Consider the following 18,843-nt stretch of genomic DNA (forward strand, 5'->3'; position numbering starts at 1 on the left):
AAAAATTAAAATAGGAAACAAACAAAAAATACCAAAAAAAAACCCTAAAACAACATATACATACATGATGTGTTATTGTGAATAACAACGTTATATCTGTATCTGAACATAGTAATTGATATATATTCTATGTAACCCTTCACCGTATATCACACATGGAAGGGGTATCAGATGTATGGGGAAGATTGTTATCTTAATGGCTGTGCGGGTACAATTACGTAACCAAACCCACCAAGGTGTTGCCGCAGCGACGACGACAACAGCGACTGACGCCTACCTCGACGTGCCATACACGTGACTTTGCCCTTTAAAACACAGTGAATTTGTTTCCCACCCAAAACACTCCAGTCGACGATGTTGTCCAGTCTAGCAGTTGCTGTCGTTGCAGTTACCTGCCTTCTGCAAGACACGTCGGGGATTATGTAAGTGATTATCTCTGTTATTTACTTCAAATAATGTCAACATTTTATGGTGAACGCACGCGAGTGAGCGTGACACTGTGTGTACGGATGCGTGTGTTGCGCCCATGCGCGCGCGCGTGCGTGCGTGTGTAGATTCGATAGTTGATACAATCCTGCTCAGGAAAGTATAAACTCCTGCCAGTGACATTCCGCACTGAATACATATTGAATATGTAGTAGTAGAAATAGTAGTAGTACGTTGTTCTACAGTCAGTTTGACGCCAAAAGCGGACCGATGAATTGCAATCTAACTCGAAAACTACTAAACATATAATACTCAATGAAACACTGATCATCACCTGGCTGTTCCTCTCTTTGCACCCCTCCCGCGTAACAAATAGTGAACTGAGGGAAAATTGTAATTATATTTTGTTAAACAACTTTTTTATTTTTAGGACATAAATTCTGCAATAACCTCATAGAGTTGGTCTGATGTTTTAATTATGATCAGCGTTTCATTTAGTATTATATGTTTAGTAGTTTTCGAGTTAGATCAGCTGGTGGTAGCAGAGCAGTAGTGAAGAAACAGTGTAGCCGTACCGTTGTCATTGCCACAGTAGCATTGTTGTAGCTGTTTACAGAGCTGTTCCCACACACAGCTCATCGTTGTAGTTGTAGTAGTAGCTTGTAGCTGGCCAGCCAGCAGTATCGTAATCAGTTGTAGTAGTAGTAGCCGTTTGGTATAGTACACAGAATAGCACAGAATCAGCAGCAGTAGCACAGTCAGAAGCAGCAGTCCAGTAGCAGTAGTTGCTCGCTGTAGCCAGTAGTAGAAGTAGTTGTAGCCGGTAGCAGCAGATGTCGGTTTGTCTGTTGTAGTAGTAGTAAATAGCAGTAGTAGTGGTAGTAGTAGTAGCAGTAGCACAGAAGTAGTAGTAAGCTTGAAACACAGTAGTAGTGGCAACCGAACATGGCTGCCAACAGCCAGTTACACCAGTCGCCAGCAGCAGCAGCAATTAGTAGTAGCAGCAGCAGCAGCATGGAAGGTAGTAGTAGTAGCAGTAGCAGCAGCCGGGTTTGCAGTAGTCAGCAGCAGCAGCGGTGCCAGCAGTAGCTTCGCTAGTAGGAAAGCAGCAGCAGCTGCAGCAGCATTGCAGCAGCCCAGTAGCAGCAGCAGCAATAGTAGCAGTGCAGCCGGCAGCAAGCTAAGTACGGTCAGCAGCAGCTACCAAAAGCAGCCACAGCAGCAGCAGCAGCAGTCAGCCGTAAAGCTCGCAGCAGCCGTTCCGGCAGTAGCAGCAAGAAGCAGCAGGAAACAGCTTCGCTTGCAGCTTCGCTGCAGCAGCTTGTTTCGAGCCAGCTCGCAGCAGCAGTCATTGCAGCAGCAGCCAGCAGCAGCAGTGCATTGCCGTCAGCAGCAGCAGCCAGCAGCAGCGGCAGCAGCGCAGCAGTCGCAGCAGCACAGCCACAGCAGCAGCAGTCAGTCTCGCTGCGGCAGCGGCAGTGGCAGCAGCAGCAGTCGGTTCTCTAGCAGCGGTGCACAGCAGCCAGCGTTGCCGCAGCAGCAGCAGCAGTTGCCGCATGCAGCCGCAGTTGCAGCAGCTGCCGCGGCAGCCGGGTAGCAGCAGTCAGCAGCAGCAGCGGAGCACAGTAGCTGCAGCAGCAGCAATTGCGCAGCATTGCAGCAGCCAGTAGCAGCAGTAGTAGCAGTAGTAGTTGTTGTGGTAGCAGTAGCAGTAGCAGCAGTTGTGTGGTAAGTTGCCGCAGCAGCAAGTAGTAACAGTCGGCAGCAGTAGTAGTATTAGTTAGTTGTAGCCGTAATAGTTGTAGTAGTTGCAGTTGTAGTAGTAGTTTAGTAGTTGTAGTAATAGTAGTAGTAGTAGTAGCAGTTGTAGTTATTGTAGCAGTAGTAGTAGTAGCTAGTAGTTGTTGTAGTAGTAGTAGTAGTAGCTATTGTTGCCGTAGTTGTAGTAGTAGTTAATGTTATTAGTAGTTGTAGGAGTAGTAGTAGTAGTGGTTGTTGTAGTAGTAGTAGTAGTAGCAGTTGTTGTGGTAGTTGTAGTAGTAGTTGTTGTGGTAGTTGTAGTAGTAGTAGTAATAGTACTAGTAGTAGTATCTGTTGTAGTAGATGTAGTAGTAGTAGCAGTAGTAGTAGTAGTAGTGGTAGTAGTATTAGTTGTTGTTGTTGTAGCAGTAGTAGTTTTTGTGGTCGGTGTAGTAGTAGTAGTAATAGTACTAGTAGTAGTATCTGTAGTAGTAGTAGTAGCAGTAGTAGTAGTAGTAGTAGTAGTAGTAGTATTAGCAGTAGTTATTGTAGTAGTAGTAGTTGTTGTAGTTGTAGTAGTAGTTGTTGTGGTAGTAATAGTAGTAGTAGTAGCTGTTGTAGTAGTAGTAGCAGTAGTAGTTGTTGTTGTAGTAGTAGTAGTTGTTGTTGTTGTAGTAGTAGTAGTAGTAGTAGTTGTAGTAGTAGTTGTTGTTATAGTTGTAGTAGTAGTAGCAGTAGTAGTTGTTGTAGTTGTAGTATTTGAGGTGGTAGTAGTAGTTGTAGTTATTGTAGTAGTTGTTGTAGTAGTTGTAGTATTTGAGGTAGTAGTAGTAGTTGTAGTTATTGTAGTAGTTGTTGTAGTAGTTGTTGTCGTCGTAGCAGTAGTAGTTGTTGTTTTTTCTAGTAGAAGTAGTAGTTGTTGTTGTTGTAGTAGTAGTAGTTGTTGTTGTTTTAGTTGTTGTTGTAGTAGTTGTTGTAGTAGTAGTAGTAGTAGTTGTTGAATTTGTATTTGTAGTTGTTGGTGTAGTTGTTGTTGTAGTTGTAGTAGTAGTAGTAGTAGTAGTAGTAGTAGTAGTAGTAGTTGTAGTTGTTGTTCTTGTTCTAGTAGTAGTATTTGAGGTAGTAGTTGTTGTAGTTGTACAGTACTATCAGAAATTATTGAGAATACTATTTTTATATTTTTCACTCATTACTCACGTCTTAAATGTGAATATTAGCAGAACATAACTCCAGATTCAAAGACAGGTGAACAGTTAGTATTTTGTCAAGGCACCATGGGTAGCAATGCAGGCTTCAATCATATGTGGCGGGGCACGCTACTGATAAAAGAAGTTAGAAAGTCGTGGTCCATGCTGTCCAAATATCGGACCCCCTTTTCTTTCATTTTAGCAATATTTGTCAGATTTTTCTTATTGACACTTTCCTTCATAAGTCCCCAAACATTTTCTATTGGATTTAGGTCAGGGCTATAGCTTGGTCAATCTAATAATGTCATATTTTGGGTCCGAAACCAGGCCAATCTGTGTACCGCTCACTGTTCATATTCCCTCAAATACACAGAGGGGCGTTGCCCCTAACACAGATATGCCACCCCACACGTTAAATTTCGGACTGTACTTTGGGCGTTGATACAAAGGTTTTTCAGTTTGTTTGGTCCAGAATTTCAGTGTAGTAGGAAACAGCCACACAGAACTTTCATCTGAGAAAATCACATTGTCCCAGGTAAAATTTCTATGCAGTAAGCACAAGTTCAACCTTCGCTCCTTTGGTTCAGGTTTCATGATCGGTGATGGAATCCCTCGACTTTTCTGCCAACCCATTGCACACAGCTCAGTTCTAATCGTCTCCTTACAGACAGCCACAGTTCCTCTATCAATCATATCCAGCCTGAAGTTTTCTAAACTCCTTCGTTTGTTTTTAGAAACAAGAATACCAAGCCGCCTCCTGTCACCGACAGTCAATTTTCTGGGCCTACCTGCGCCTCCCTGGTGCTCAGTTATAATACTCTAAAATCAACTTCCTCTTCTCTAAATCATCCATACTGAGGATCACTGAAAATGTCGTCTGCTAGCAAGTAAACAAAGGGGGGATAACACTTCACAAACTAATGAAAAAGGATTAACGGAGTTGTCTCTCTTGAATGAAACCAAGCACTTGATAGCTGGTCAAGGTTGTTTATACTAGAAATCCAATTAAACATATTCCTAAAATTCTCAATAATTTCTGGTCATACTATAGTAGTAGTAGTAGTAGTAGTAGTAGTAGTAGTAGTAGTAGTAGTTGTTGTTGTTGTTCTAGTAGTAGTATTTGAGGTAGTAGTAGATGTAGAAGTAGGCAGTAGTAGAATGAACGAATAAATTAATTCACTTATTTCCTCCAGAATGAGGATAAATTAGCACTATAAAGTTTTGTGTGAGTTGTCCTTTATTTCATTTCCCACCAGTCTACCTGACACAATGATATTACATGACATGCAACTCTTCTCCATTCAGTGTCCCATGGAGATATTCCAGTACTGATAATGGTCGAATAATTTAATGTTATATTTACAGGCAGTTGATGTCATTTGATCACATTTGCTAGTGCTATTTTGATATTATGACTATTGACTAGCTCTGGGTAGGAACATATATGTTTCATAGCAGGGTAACATGAGTTTGCGCACAGTCTTCCGAGCAGTAGAAACCAGCATCTGTCTGTGTGCCCTGTTTGGGGCTACCCTCCTACAGTCGCCACGGTTGAATCAGTTGTCTAAACCCCGAAACACTCTGGCAGTGTGTCCTTGATCAATCACAAAATGAGTGGTATCTTTAGCGCGTGTGCCGTTAACCACCCCACACACATAGAAGATAGTGGAGACAATAATTGGCTGCCATTATTTAACACATACGGTGGGATGGAAATCCTAAAGTATCGTCGGAAATAGAAAAACATGTTTTTTTCACATTTATATCTACAATTTAGGTAGTTAATATGTGAAAGTGTGAAATATCTGTTGAACTAAGCTCGGCCTAACTACAGTCTCAGTGGGAGGGAGATAGGAAACGTAAAAGAAGGATTTTACTGAGGAGGATATTAGTGCAGAAATGAGCAATGAGGTTTTGTCAAGTCAGAAGAGACTTATTTGGAGCAGACCATGGCTTTATGCAAATTAGTGTGCGATGATATTGTATAACAAATGACACTTTTTGAATATCCATTTTGAAACTAGACGTAGCTTCATAATAAACGATAGCAAACGTATAAAATAACAACTTTAATACTGAAATTATTGGGGATATAGATACCATTGAGTCTCACTATCACTATAAAAAGAAACAGGTAGGAGGGGTCGTCTCAAAAGTAAAACCAAGACGGGTGTTGCTGACGGTAGTTGGGGTCGGGCTTGGGGATAGAGATATTAGCTAAGATTAGATATTCAGTAGAGACATATTCAATACACATGAAAAAGCTCAAAAGATATTTGAGATGACCCCTTGTGTCTGTGGGCAGCACGTGCATTTCATGCCAAGTGAGTTGACGGTCCGTCGTCATACCTGGCTGAGCGACCTAATTGCCATCTATAGTCTGATCTATTGTTTTCAGCAGCTATTCGTATTTTTTCTAAGTTTTGCCCGATTTTACCAGTAAACATGCTTTTCTGTATATCGTATTACGCATCCCACTGAACGCTCAGTTAGGCCGATGTGGGTTATTTCAACATATGCTATTTGCAATTGTGGAAATGTTATTGATACAGAGTAACAGCCTAAAAACAGGTTTTTTTCTATTTCCGACAGTACTATAGCAATGTAACCACACAGGCTTAGATGAGCATTTGGGCAACATCGCACTATCACAGTCACATGCTAGAGAGGTATTACTGTGCTATATGTAGCACTGTGGGATGTTTGGACAGGAGCAGTGCCCAGCTGAAATGTGACGGCATTTGTTGAAAATGTCTTAATATCCCGAAGATCACACGTCGTACTACTACTACTACTACTACTACTACTACTACTACTACTGCAGTACAGTTAACACAACACCCAGCCATGCAGGGTCATGTACTCACGTTGCGTCTTTGTTCCAGCGTGAGCTACAGATGCAGTAGAGGAAGTTTCTGGAGAAGGTGAGTAATAAGAATGATCTGAACACTACCGTCATATTTCCTACCCGCCATGTCGTAGCCACTGACGCCTGTTGTAACACCTGGAACACCTGGTGTCATGCACGTTCAGTACCAATGAAGGATCCGAACTTCTTTTTTCGACGCGGTGAAGGAACACTTTTAACACCAGCTTTCAGTTATTTCAAATCCAGGGTTTGTTGGTGTACTGATTTCGATTTCGTTATCAGTGAGTGTAAGGAAGTAAGCACTATCGGAGAGGACCAGACATATCTATATCGTTGTATTGAACGACTTTAACAATTACAGCATCCAATCTGTGTTACTGTTCTCCAGGTACTACTCGACCTGCTACAGGATTCAAGCACGTGAGTATCCTGATATATGTTGTGTATGTTGTTAATCAATACACGTCTTGGCAATAGTTTGTGCACAAGTGACAGTGTATTTAATGTCCCGAGAGGTGCCTGGTCAGTCTTGCTGTTCCCTGTCAGCCGACATTAGATTGTGGCAAGTGCACGTTGATGGCCAGCCTTCCACTGGGATGGCCTGTTTATAACTAGATACATTCACGTTAGGTTAATTCAACAACTCTTCTATGCAGTTTTTAAATGTTCGTAGGGAGGAGACGGAAAACAAATCTTAAAGTGTATGGCATTGAGTCCAAATGGTGGGCAGGACTCAAGCAACAATGCCACACACCTAATGACTTGAACCTTGTGTTGTTGAAGAAAAGCCATAGCGTCCCCAGCCGTGTGAGGGTCGACATTATGCTGTTGGTATGTCAATCTATGGCATAGAAGAAAGAAGAATTGCCACTGGACCGACACTGGGTCGACATTATGCTGTTGGTATGTCAATCTATGGCATAGAAGAAAGAAGAATTGCCACTGGACCGAGGATCTGATCTCTGCAGCCTACACCTGTCAAACTGCCCTGAACAACTACAAGGGTTCTCCGACGTGCAGTTACCATATCCAAGGATCCATCCCCAAAGCGATTCCTCACCATGACACAGGCTTGAACATAAAGCTTTCCAAGACGTCTGCAGACTTCACGTCCGTCGGAAACTTGAGTCGTCTGTACACAACGTCAGGAATGGTGGTATGGAGGGCTGACGTGGTTGTATCAACTGATGACGTGAGTAGTTCCTGACTGCGTTTGATGGCTATGCCGAAGTCCTGGACTGGTCTGAGCACTTGTCACTACACTCTGGAACCAGTGCCGGAGATGGGTCACGCGTATCCGTCTGTCGTGTCCTGGGGGTGCGACGTCCTAAGCGTGGGTCATGGGCGACTTCTTTATTGTTCTGATAACGCCATCTCATAACGCCGGATGACGTCATCTCATAACGCCGGATGACGTCATCTCATAGCGCCGGATGCGCAGTCACCTGACGTTGAGACATCCCCGTCCCAATAGCCTTATAACCATGTACAGTCGGGGCAGTTTATAATGATGCACATGCATAAACGTCGTGCACGTGCCCATCCGTCACTAAACGTAGCACGTATCTGTTCAGTCCACTAATGACTGTGTTTACATCTGTAGCTGTCTACTCATCTAGTTCCAGTTTATATGTGTGTACAGTTTCTCTTTGTGGTCAGAGTATTATGATCTAAAATGACACAATGCAATGATATCAACATGGCCTCCAATGCGTCGTTTCAGAAAACGGCGGCTGGTCGGGCTGGTCGCCGTGGAGAGATATGGATGAGTGCAGTGTATTGTGTGGGGGCGGGACCAAAGACCAGGACCACACCCGGTCATGCACCAACCCCCGACCCACCCACGGCGGGTCCTACTGCCGGGGTGACTCCTATCAGAACAGGACCATAGCCTGCGGCACCAGCCTCTGTGGAAGTAAGTCCGACAGTTCAGGCGAGTGAGTGAGTGAGTGAGTGAGTATGGTTTTAGCTATATTTCAGCACTATCACGGCGGGGGGACACCACCAAAAATAGGCTCCACATATTTTACCCCTCCCAAGCGGGAAATCGAACCTGGATCTTCGGCGTGACGAGCGAACGCTTTAAGCAGTCTAACCCAGCGCCTCCAATTCAAATGAATTTAGGTATGAATGAAGAATCGTCTTGAAATCTCAATCCAACAACGTAATGTTATGTCGCCTGACCCGTATTAATTAATTAATGTGTTCCCAACTCCCAAGTATGTTGGTTTTGTGTAGAAATTGATGCTTTATGCCCGATGCAATGGAACTTTTACGTAAGCTTCTATTATCTATTTCATCAAAATGAGGTGAGGTGAGGTGAAATTGGGTTTAACGTCGTGATGGGGAATATTTCGCTCATATGACGACGTGCATGCGAGTGTATGTGTATGTGCGGCTGCTTGTACTAGCCCAGACTGAAGCTTGTTTTATAGTGCTAGCCCACTGAGATACCATGCCGCAGGGAAGCATGAATACCCCACTCAGACACATTATACTGACTCCGAGCCGACCAGTCCTTGATGTACCCATTAATGCCGAGCGCCAGGCAGGGACCAACAAGTACCATATTTTACGTATTTTGGTATGACGCGGTCGGGGATCGAACCTGCGACCTTCCGCTCTCCGGGCGGACGCTCTATTATCAAAATGATAAACGAATTCCGCTTGCAAATGTGAGCCATATCCGGTTAAAGGTGCGCATGCGTAGCGTCCTTAATTACAACTATAAACATGGTCGTATGTCCACATATCAGGCAAAAGCAATGTGTAAATAATTAAACTGCGAACGCTGGATCATTTTACTTTACAAACTTTTCTTTGCATCCCATACCAATGTCCAAACCTTTGTTATTGTCGTCCAATCGAAATCCACGATATACTGGCCACCGCATGTCGTCTTGTTTATGTAGAAAGCGCCCACAAACCAGATCCTGCAGGAAATAGGTGGTGTAACACGAAGTCTAACGTGGGTGAATACGGAAATACATGAACAGTTTGGTTAGTTATATTTAGTTCGTGACAGGTTGCCATTGGACAGAACACGAAACCAGTTCCATTATGTACTTTACAATTGCGACCATTTGGGTTCACTCGCCTGATTCCATCACCTACTCGGGGAGCAGACGATCATAGAGTGGAGGTACCTCGCAAGATTCGTACAATATACCGGCTAATTTTGAGGAAAGGCTATTTTACTATGGGTAGTTGAAATTAGGTACTTGCTAGATTGCGTTATGTGATAGTCACGTGAACAGGTGCAACTGGTCAATTCCTTCCTGTGTTGGCTGAGGGGAGTTATTGGACTGTTGTGATTAGTCGGATTTCGTGGAGTCCCTAGGAAACAACAGAATGAAATCATTTCTTGTCAAAGGAGAGCTATCTTATAAACGTGCCATTTCTGTTCCTGTTTTATGACAGTTAAGCTCCTTTTCCCATCCAGGTAGGTGTCCTAAAGGTAAAACCACCTTCATCGCCCACGCTACCAACTCTGGACGTTTCTACCACTGCAGCAACAGTGTAGCATTCTTACGCCACTGCGCACCTGGAACATGGTTTGACCTTGCGCGACCCGGATGTACCCAGCTGGCGACAACCCCCGACAGCACATGCGCAGGGAAAGGCTACCGGATGTTTGCTCATGGCACCAACTGCAAGAAGTACTTTGAGTGCTCTCATGGCGCTAAGGTGGAGAGAACGTGTCCAGGCAAAACAAAGTTCGACAGCAAACTCGGAAGATGCGTCCATGGAACGTGTTAGTATTGACACAGACCGGAAAGCAGCGACAATCATAAAGTTTCAAATAAAATCTGCAATCGTTATTTTGTTCTTGTTCTTGTCAGAAATCACTCATACAAGAGTATTGATGTTAACGTATTTATCGAGATACCCTCTGACCTCACCACATCAGTAAGATACCTTCTGACGTCATCACACTACTGACATACCATTAAGCTGGGCCCCGTCTCGCATATCGCAATATATAGCTTTTGCGAACGTTAGCGCGCGGAAAGGGAGCCGGGAACCAGCTTAACATACCATCTGACGCCATCACACCACTGAGATACCATCTGACGTCATCACACCACTTATATACCTTTATGATGTCATCACACCACTGAGATACCTTTGGCGTCATTATATCACTGAGATACCTTCTAACTTGACCACATCATTGAGATATCTCCCGATGGCGAAACTGCATAATCAGTGGTTCGGGTTTCGAAGGCAGACAACTCTAAATACACACTGGAGTTAAGCAGCTGCGTTTCCTATTTCTGAAAAAACACAAACACGATGAACTGCGTCGTCCGAATCGATTCATCGTAAAACTTCACAATTTCTTCTATTTAGCGAAACATTTCCATGTATATGAATAGCAGCATTTTGCTTTACGATTGTTAGAGGTCAGTATCACTGAATTATTACCCACGTGGTCAACGTATGGGTAGTTGCATACTAATCTCGTACGTCACACGAGTGTCGTATCGCGTTGACCTGTGTCGTTGCGACTTGACCTGAGATTCTAACGATTTGATTGGATAACCCATGACCTCTCAATTCACTCTCCTACCATGCGGCATGTTAAGTCATCGCTCACACTCCGGCACAGCGATGACTTAACATAACATCACTGCCACAGGCTAATTTGCATATCACGTGACCGGACTTCTCTCTTGTTTGTAATCAAACGCGCATATTCATAATAACAAGAGACTGGACTCACAAAAGCTTTTCGGCGCTCTCTTTATAATGTTTTACATTGTTGCATATATATTCTTTCACAACTGCGACAGTAAGGTCTATGACAGTACATATTTAGATATCAAACTGGCTGCATCGTTTGCTCTCCATCAGCTTCAATGACAGTACGTGGAGCCGTACAACCTATGTAAACAAAGGATCGCTACGCAAATCGAAATAGTGTTACATGTTTTGGGAAATTTTCTCAGTGAAACTAAACCATTCTATTAAAGATGTTTAGTTAGATGTGTAGACTCGTCAAAAATAAAAGAGTAAAATAAATCTGTACATTATATTGAATGGACATTGCAAGATGTGACGAATCGTAAGATTTTTGTGGCCTGTGGCAGAGGTACTATGCTGGCTTGCCGCATGGAACTCTGGGTAGGAGAGTGGTCATCGCTGTGCCGGAGTGTGTGCCGGAGTGTGGAGTGTGGAGTGTGCTATCAATATTAGGTTACGTTGTGAGGGAACTACTTTTTCATTCATAACAAACACGTGAATTCATTCATTCTACAACTTAAATGCATTGTGGGAATGTAAACATTGCGAACGTTACTGTATCGCTGTTTAAATTAACGTATCGCCACCTGTCAATCAAACAAATGACATGACCAATGAGAAACGTCAAATTATTCAATCCGCATCGCGTTGCCGTCAGCTGACAGCTGACCACCATTTTGTCCGACATCAGCGGTCTGGCGGACTTTTCAAAAATAAATCGACGTTTACAGTAAACGTTTTGATCATGGTGAAAAGGTGTAGCTGGGGTACCTGCAACTCGGACACGCGGTACCCGGAACGACTTGCTGGTGGTATCACCTTTATTCCATTTCCCAAGCCTGCCAGAAATTTTGACAAATGTCAACGATGGATACGTTTGTGTGGTCGCCCCAAGTATCAACTGAACATGGACATACTTCGTGACCACAGCCGAGGAAAACATTTCTTCGTATGTACAAAGGTATGGAAACTAAAATTGAATAACACCTTAACCAATGTTGAAGTTAATGTAAATTTAGAAATCTTTGACTTGGTAGACTTTCAGTGCTTTTTAGTTGTTATAACCAGTACACCGATTTTCACTGATTTAGTTACTAATGTTTCACCGCGTGGTATGTCAAGGACAGACGATGTCTGTGTTTGAGCATACGATTTCAGATACATCCATGTTGTTTTTTCGTCGTTTCTATCGACTAATAAATGCGAGCTTATTTACAGCACTTTGTTGATGGAAAACCCTCCAAGACATTTCCGGACCCTGCGTCTGCACTACCTCATGAACAAAATGAAAATCCAAAGACAGTAAGACCACGACCCAAACCACGCTTGCCATTTATGGGCGACAGAAAAAGGAAAGTTCTTCTTGAAACACACAGGTAAAACATTGTTGCCTTTATACTTACTGCTCACAAAACACAACAAAAACATTGAAACATAATAATCAAACAAATCCTTGTTTATTCTGAGAGTATCACAGAAAGTTAGTAAAGGTAATGTCACACATTTAGATCCTTTGTAGTTACGAAAAGACAGAAGTATCACATGCATCACAAGATCACAATCATACTCAAGTTCTGTTCATATAAGCATGATGAAGGGACTGATATCACCTGCAACAGGTGCATATTGACATAAAAATCTAATTGCTCCAGACAAAACTGTGTTTCACCCAGGTCCCATAATATTGAGTGATAAGACACAATAACTCTGAAGGATCCAAAGTATTCATTACAATCCATCATAAATATTAATACATCAACATGGACATTTGCTGTAACCACTGAGATCATCCACGACAGTGGTTCTTTTAAATATGTTTAAATACAACATTAATTTACATATTTATAGATGTTTTTTTACATGGCATGGCCAGACACAGCCATTAGTCTCCTATCCAGAGATTGCTAATATTTCATACAGAAAAGATGACTTCTCAAATATAGAGATAATGTATGAATCAGATGGTCCAATATCCACATACAACTAGTCCATTCATACTTGTCATTTCTCTGATGGGCACAGTGTTTCAGAATATATTCTTTATCCTTCATCAGCTGGGAGACGAATAAAACTAGGAAGCAGATGGCAATATTACATATGAAAGAACAACAGTCATATGATGTCAACTGTGGGCACTTAACAAGTGAAGCCAAAAGTTATTTATCGCTGAATTGTAATAGCAATAAACACATATATTAGAAAAGTTAATCCAGGCATAAATAGTCCTGATAGGTAATCAAGAAGTTATAGGAAATAGACAAAGATGGTAACCATTTAAAGGCTGTAATACATTTGAGGTTCAGGTATAAGATAATTTGGTCTTCATCTTCTTTTTCAGATGTAATCATGATACAGATATTTCTGATTCACCAAATCAGATGGATATGGAACATCCAGAGCCTACAACCATGCAGCAGGAATCTGATATTCTTGTCCAACAAAGTGACACCATGGGTAATTTTTTATGAAGTTTGTTTCCTTGCAAAGTATGGTTTGAAGTGATTGACATATGTTTGTGACAGAGTTTCAAGCAGAGTCCTGAAGGTATTCCTATCTGGATATATCCGTTCAATGTTAAAGTCTTGTCTGGTGTAGGTTACAAAGTCACAAAATGGTGCCCCAGTTACAAGTAGTTGGCCCTGTACCTGATACCAATGCCTATCACCTCTCTTCAAGTTGTAATATTTTCCTTCTTTTTTTCAAAAAGAAACCAGTCATACAGGAGGCTTCATTAATGGTCAAGTCCCTTACAGCATAAGGACACTTAATTTCCACAATACCAGAAACAGAAGTGTCACACACTATAGCATCAGGGGTGGCTCCTATAAATGGAATAGATGGGTTTACAACAAAGCCAATGTCATGAAGATGATTTTGAGTTTTTTTCATGTACATTTGTTTAGCTATTTTCTCATTAGAATTCCCATAAGTTGTTGGATTGGAGGAAAATTTCTCTTTGTCAAAGGTGTTTCTGATAAATGTGTCATTGATTTGTTTTTTGCGAGTCATGAGCAGACCAAAGTTTGAAGCAGTAATTCGCCCTTTCCTTGCTTTGTACCACAAATCAGACTTGCTTTGAGATCTTGTATTTTTTTCTAAATTATGGGACTCGTCAACTGAAAGTTCTAAATCTTTCCACTGATGTTTTAAAGTTGCAATTGAATCCAGTTCGGGCAAGTTGTCATCTTTTGGAAATGTGACATCTCCGCACCTGTCCTCCATCTTTGGAACCAGGTCTAATTAAGGGTGCCTGTAAAGAGAAGAAGCCTGTTTATTCACATTTAGTTTTATACAAGGGAGGTAATAAGGCTGTTTTTCTTCTTAAATCTCAAATTGAAACAAGTATGTTGTGGGTGCTATGTGTTCATTCTTAACTTATTCTTCTGTGTGCAAAGCATTTTTAAACATTACAACAAGTCAGATTGATAATAGGTAAGTCTGTTTCAGGCCTAATAATGAGTTTGGTGCCCTAAACTAGCCAGATCATTTCTTCCCTGTAGAATGTATTATTGCTTGAAACAGCTGTAATTGCTTTTACAGGTCCTCTGCCACTGGATATGCTGGCTCTAGCTGCAGAGAACAAGCAACTCAAAGAAAATATGGCCAAACTGATCCTAGAAAAGGAGGAGCTCATGCGTGCCCAACAGATCAACACCAAAATTAGTGCTAAAAATGTTAAGCATGATGTGTATTCTTTTTGTAAAAATATAGAGAATAAAGATTACAAGTATTACACAGGATTTCCCTACGAACAGTTTAAGAAAATATTTAAATTTGTTGTCCCTGGCAATGCTGATGATGAACCTTTTCAATTTACCAGAACAGTTAGCAGTTTGAAGTGTATGGGTCTTGAAGACCAGCTTTTGCTTGTTCTGATTAAACTTAGACCGAATTTTGATTTTAAACATCTCTCAAAGTTGTTTCTGATATCACCCCAAGATTGCAGTACTGCGTTTTCAAATTGGATAAATTACTTATATTACAGGTTTGGATCTGTGTCAATTTGGCCTCACCGTGATGTTTTGCAGCAACATATGCCTTCAAAATTTCGCCAGGAATTTCCAAACACTTTTAGTATCATTGATGGAACAGAAATAAAAATTCAGAGACCCTCTTCACTGACAAGGCAAAGTCAAGCATATTCAAATTACAAATCAAGTACTACCCTGAAAGGTCTCATTGGTGTGGACCCAAGAGGTTCAATTACATTCATATCAATGCTGTTTTCTGGGGCGATATCAGACAAAGAATTAACTGAAAAAAGTGGTTATCTGTCCCTCCTCAGAGAAATGGTTAAGTGTGGGAAACTTAAAGTGGGAGATGGTCTGATGGCAGACAAGGGCTTTAATATTGAAAAGGAAATAAGGGCCACTGGATTACGCAACATTCCCCCTTTTGCACCAGGTATAGGTCAGATGTGTGTGTCTGATGTGGCAGAAACAGTGAACAATGCAACACACAGAGTGGTGGTCGAAAATGCCATTGGAAGGGTAAAAAATTGCATTTAAGTTTGTTTTCCTCAGTAAATCAAATTTGGTTTGTGTGCTGTTTCTTGACCAATTTTATGCCATATTTAATTCAAGATAAAGATTAATTACTTGATGTCCAAGAGTTGATCCAACAACCTGAGGACCTATTGGTGTGTCAACTGTCTGACTGGTGCTGGTACATGTATCTGTCAGGTATGAAATAGGGAATCTCTTCAAACTGTGCAGCAGAGTCATGTCAGACTCCTGTATTTGAACTTTCCTGCAAGTACAAAAAGTATTAGTCACAAGTATTGTATTTGTGTATGTTAAAAACTTGCAATGTCAATGAATATTTTGTACGTGCTCTTGTTCCTTGTTCACTTATCTGAACTGTAATATTTATGCAAACAACTGCTCAATAGTCATCTGATATTGCTTTCTAAACTGTGATGAGTATTTTCTACCTTGGAAATATCTGATGATCATGGAGTAAAAATGTCATATAGGTAATGCTTGCATTATGATACATCATTTTCATAAAACAAGTTCAGAATCTGAAATAAAACTTGATGTATATAATAACATCACCTGTTGTCATTGAATGTGGCCATCACAGGTCTCCTTTTCCTATTGAGATTTCCAGGCCTGGCAATAATTATCTGTGACACTGCTTCAGATTCAATCTTTGGTCCCCTTGGTTTATCCCACTGCTGAGGCAGGCTAGTGGAAGAGGGTTGTGAAGGAATGGCTTGATAGCCTGATATCTTCCAGCCTTCCAGTATCAGGACAAGTGCCAGTACATGGGAACACTTTCCACTTGCACTGAAGAGAATAGGGTGAATAAATTTGTTACAGAACTGTGACAGCAGGAATATATAATATATAATATAATTGAGAAGAAAATACATTTACATGGTTTTATTCCCGCAATGCCTAACAACAGATATTACATTTACCTCTTACATTTATTACAGAATCTGTTTCTTTCACGATGATAGAAATTTAACGTAATTATATGGGATAACATGGGTTTCATTGTCAACAACTGAAGCGGCCAGCACACAGACGTGTAATTCAAATTGATTTGATATCTATATATGCCGCTTATAAAACCCCAACAGATTTATGCCATAAATTGGAAAGGCACCCGAAGTTATTTCGTGTACTACTCACCCACATTTGCAGCTACAATGGGCGTCAGTGAACGATTTGTGAATTCTGTCAAGGGACAAGTTGATTACATGAGGAGCTTCGGTTTTCCGTTGACTTCTATAAATCCTCCCGCAAATCGACACGATATTATCACAACATGAAAGGAAAGTAACGGAATGAAGGTATGAGGCCGAACTAAAAGCCACTCCACGTTGTTTTTGCCCCAAAGTAGGTTCATAAGGCAAATATTTCGGGCCAATATCATCGGGAATGTCTCTAAACGATATCACGACTGCCATCTTGACAGTTGGTTTTGACAGCGATGTTGTCGGACCTTTTGAGAGTTATCTCCCTTTCTTTTGGGGGCGTGGTTAACTCTCCACTGGCGATCCGTTAATAGACCGATCCAGTTTCGGCCGATAAGCCCCGCCCACTTCGTTTTTGACGTTAGGGGGGACAACCACTGGCAAATCACAATGGCGTCACCGCCGGCGAAACGTTACGTGATTGCGAACGTTGTTGATGAATTCTGCTTGTGATACTTTGGTATCCGTCGTTTGTGAATGTTATTTAAAGAGGCAAGTTATGCGTATGTGATTTTTAATATATTTTAGCTGGCAGATTACAACTGATGAGTGAAAATGAGTTACATTCCCGACGAAAAAGCGTCTAGACTAGCTGCTGAGGCTGTAGGAAGCGTAATTTCTTTCGAATCAATTAATCTATCTGGCAATTCACCTCCGTCACAGATATTAGCAGGGAAAGGATAACTGAATTTTGTTGTTTGGGTTTATAATTTTTTAAAACTAGTGAAGACAACCACATGGTCATGTTGCAGATCGTTTCGGTAACTATAAATAGATTATCAACACTGCGCGTGGCGCCTTTACTTGTCCGTTTGCGTTGTTCAAATTTAGTTCAATAATCTGAAAACATGGGTTTCTATCTTTTAATGAATTAAGAGAATGGTAAATTCGCCAAGCTTTCCCTGACTTTCCCTAATATCAAACCATGTTTGTGCGCTTTGAGCATCCTTATGTTTGGAATTAGCGCTATATAAATGCACTATTATTATTATTATTATTTATTATTAAATAAAAAGCAGAAAATATTTCCCGTCTACTACTTCATGCACCTTTTTTGTCTGTACAATTAATGTAAACAAATCAATCACAGCATAACCTATTTAATCCATAGTAATTAGGCTTGTAAACAATATGTTTCCATGGACGTATCTGGACATACCCAGAAAAAATATTCAACAGCTGATCTGCAGCAACTCTCAGTAAAGTTTCTCTCTTCAAAATCTGTACACCATGATAAAATGACACTGAATATAAGGAAATCATTTTTTTAATCATCATTTCCATTTAATTTTTCTATATGTACTTTGTTGTGGAATCCGAATTTACATACAAACTTCCACAATACTGGACTTCATGAACTACCAGCGCTTATGTACAGGTATGTTACAGCACCAGAACACAAAGAAGATCCAAGATACAGTATGCACCTATACACTAGCTGACCCATCTTCCAGAAATAGGAAACATGTGATGCAAAATTTTGGAACAGAGAATCCACAGTTATTCGAACAATTAACTAGCATTGAAATAGAATGTTACACAAAATACAAATGTAGATCTATTGTTTTTTCATCAGAGATGTTAAACTGCTAACTACTAGAGTAAATAAGGTGCAAAGAATATATCCTATGTTCAAAGCCTCCTGTCAATACAATTATTGCTTCTTAATTAAACAATGATAATCTTTGTTTTATTAGATCTGAGACCATATCCCTAGAGGACATAACACTGATGTTGATCTATTTCCTTTTCTGAGATACTTACTGGTGTCATAAAAATTATAGTAAAGTTAATTCAAAATTTGGTAAAAGTGATAACAAAGGTTTAGGAAAACAGACATGAAAATGTCCTGAAGCGTTCACCTCCTACAAACCAGTGTGCAATTTAATATGAAGCTCATTTTGCAAATAACCATCAACAAACCTTGAACAATTTGTCCAAATCCACCATGTTAATAAACACTAGCTTTGGCTCAGTCTTCAAATAGTAGTAACCTCCTAAAAAACTTATGATTTATCAGTAGAATTACATCAAATATGGGTTAAATATATGTTTCAATCTTTATTCCGTTACATGAAAAGTCACCTGAGATTTTTGTAAGTTATTCTGTTCCAGGACTAGATAATGCCTGACCAGGGTTTGACCAAAACGTAGCCTTTGCTTTTCAA

The 18,843-nt window shown here is 40.8% G+C and overlaps 3 protein-coding genes across 3 annotated transcripts; 2 read left to right on the top strand and 1 right to left on the bottom strand.

Annotated features, from left to right (window-relative positions):
- The first annotated feature begins 325 nt into the window (after nucleotides 1-325).
- On the top strand, nucleotides 326-10,043 carry LOC124278761 (netrin receptor UNC5B-like). The gene is made up of 5 exons (XM_046714532.1): nucleotides 326-422; nucleotides 6,239-6,277; nucleotides 6,611-6,642; nucleotides 7,946-8,137; nucleotides 9,665-10,043. The coding sequence occupies exons 1-5, from the start codon at nucleotides 355-357 to the stop codon at nucleotides 9,979-9,981; spliced, it is 648 nt and encodes a 215-aa protein (XP_046570488.1). The 5' UTR covers nucleotides 326-354; the 3' UTR covers nucleotides 9,982-10,043.
- A 1,477-nt stretch (nucleotides 10,044-11,520) lies between these two features.
- Nucleotides 11,521-15,476, top strand: LOC124278789. The gene is made up of 4 exons (XM_046714563.1): nucleotides 11,521-11,929; nucleotides 12,187-12,344; nucleotides 13,307-13,422; nucleotides 14,509-15,476. The coding sequence occupies exons 1-4, from the start codon at nucleotides 11,576-11,578 to the stop codon at nucleotides 15,474-15,476; spliced, it is 1,596 nt and encodes a 531-aa protein (XP_046570519.1). The 5' UTR covers nucleotides 11,521-11,575.
- Nucleotides 15,432-16,888, bottom strand: LOC124278790. Its single transcript, XM_046714564.1, has 3 exons — nucleotides 16,611-16,888; nucleotides 16,026-16,259; nucleotides 15,432-15,717 (listed from the first exon to the last, which is right to left on the bottom strand). Exons 1-3 carry the CDS (start codon nucleotides 16,886-16,888, stop codon nucleotides 15,531-15,533), a joined length of 699 nt encoding a protein of 232 aa, XP_046570520.1. The 3' UTR covers nucleotides 15,432-15,530.
- Nucleotides 16,889-18,843: the final 1,955 nt, after the last annotated feature.

This window comes from Haliotis rubra, unplaced genomic scaffold (genome assembly GCF_003918875.1).
Source record: "Haliotis rubra isolate DU_JTF1 unplaced genomic scaffold, ASM391887v1 Scf241, whole genome shotgun sequence".
Classification (NCBI taxonomy): Eukaryota; Metazoa; Mollusca; class Gastropoda; order Lepetellida; family Haliotidae; genus Haliotis; species Haliotis rubra.

Bases quoted from the DNA above. Each gene is read 5' to 3' on its own strand.
- LOC124278790 (XM_046714564.1), bottom strand. From the start codon at position 16,888: ATGGCAGTCGTGATATCGTTTAGAGACATTCCCGATGATATTGGCCCG. The intron at 16,260-16,610 runs GTGAGTAGTACA...TATTCTCTTCAG, and splicing joins CATTGTAGCTGCAAATGTGG to TGCAAGTGGAAAGTGTTCCC. The intron at 15,718-16,025 runs GTGATGTTATTA...TTGTACTTGCAG, and splicing joins GCCACATTCAATGACAACAG to GAAAGTTCAAATACAGGAGT.
- LOC124278789 (XM_046714563.1), top strand. From the start codon at position 11,576: ATGACCAATGAGAAACGTCAAATTATTCAATCCGCATCGCGTTGCCGT. The intron at 12,345-13,306 runs GTAAAACATTGT...CTTCTTTTTCAG, and splicing joins GTTCTTCTTGAAACACACAG to ATGTAATCATGATACAGATA. The intron at 13,423-14,508 runs GTAATTTTTTAT...TTGCTTTTACAG, and splicing joins CCAACAAAGTGACACCATGG to GTCCTCTGCCACTGGATATG.
- LOC124278761 (XM_046714532.1), top strand. From the start codon at position 355: ATGTTGTCCAGTCTAGCAGTTGCTGTCGTTGCAGTTACCTGCCTTCTG. The intron at 423-6,238 runs GTAAGTGATTAT...TCTTTGTTCCAG, and splicing joins CAAGACACGTCGGGGATTAT to CGTGAGCTACAGATGCAGTA. The intron at 6,278-6,610 runs GTGAGTAATAAG...ACTGTTCTCCAG, and splicing joins AGAGGAAGTTTCTGGAGAAG to GTACTACTCGACCTGCTACA.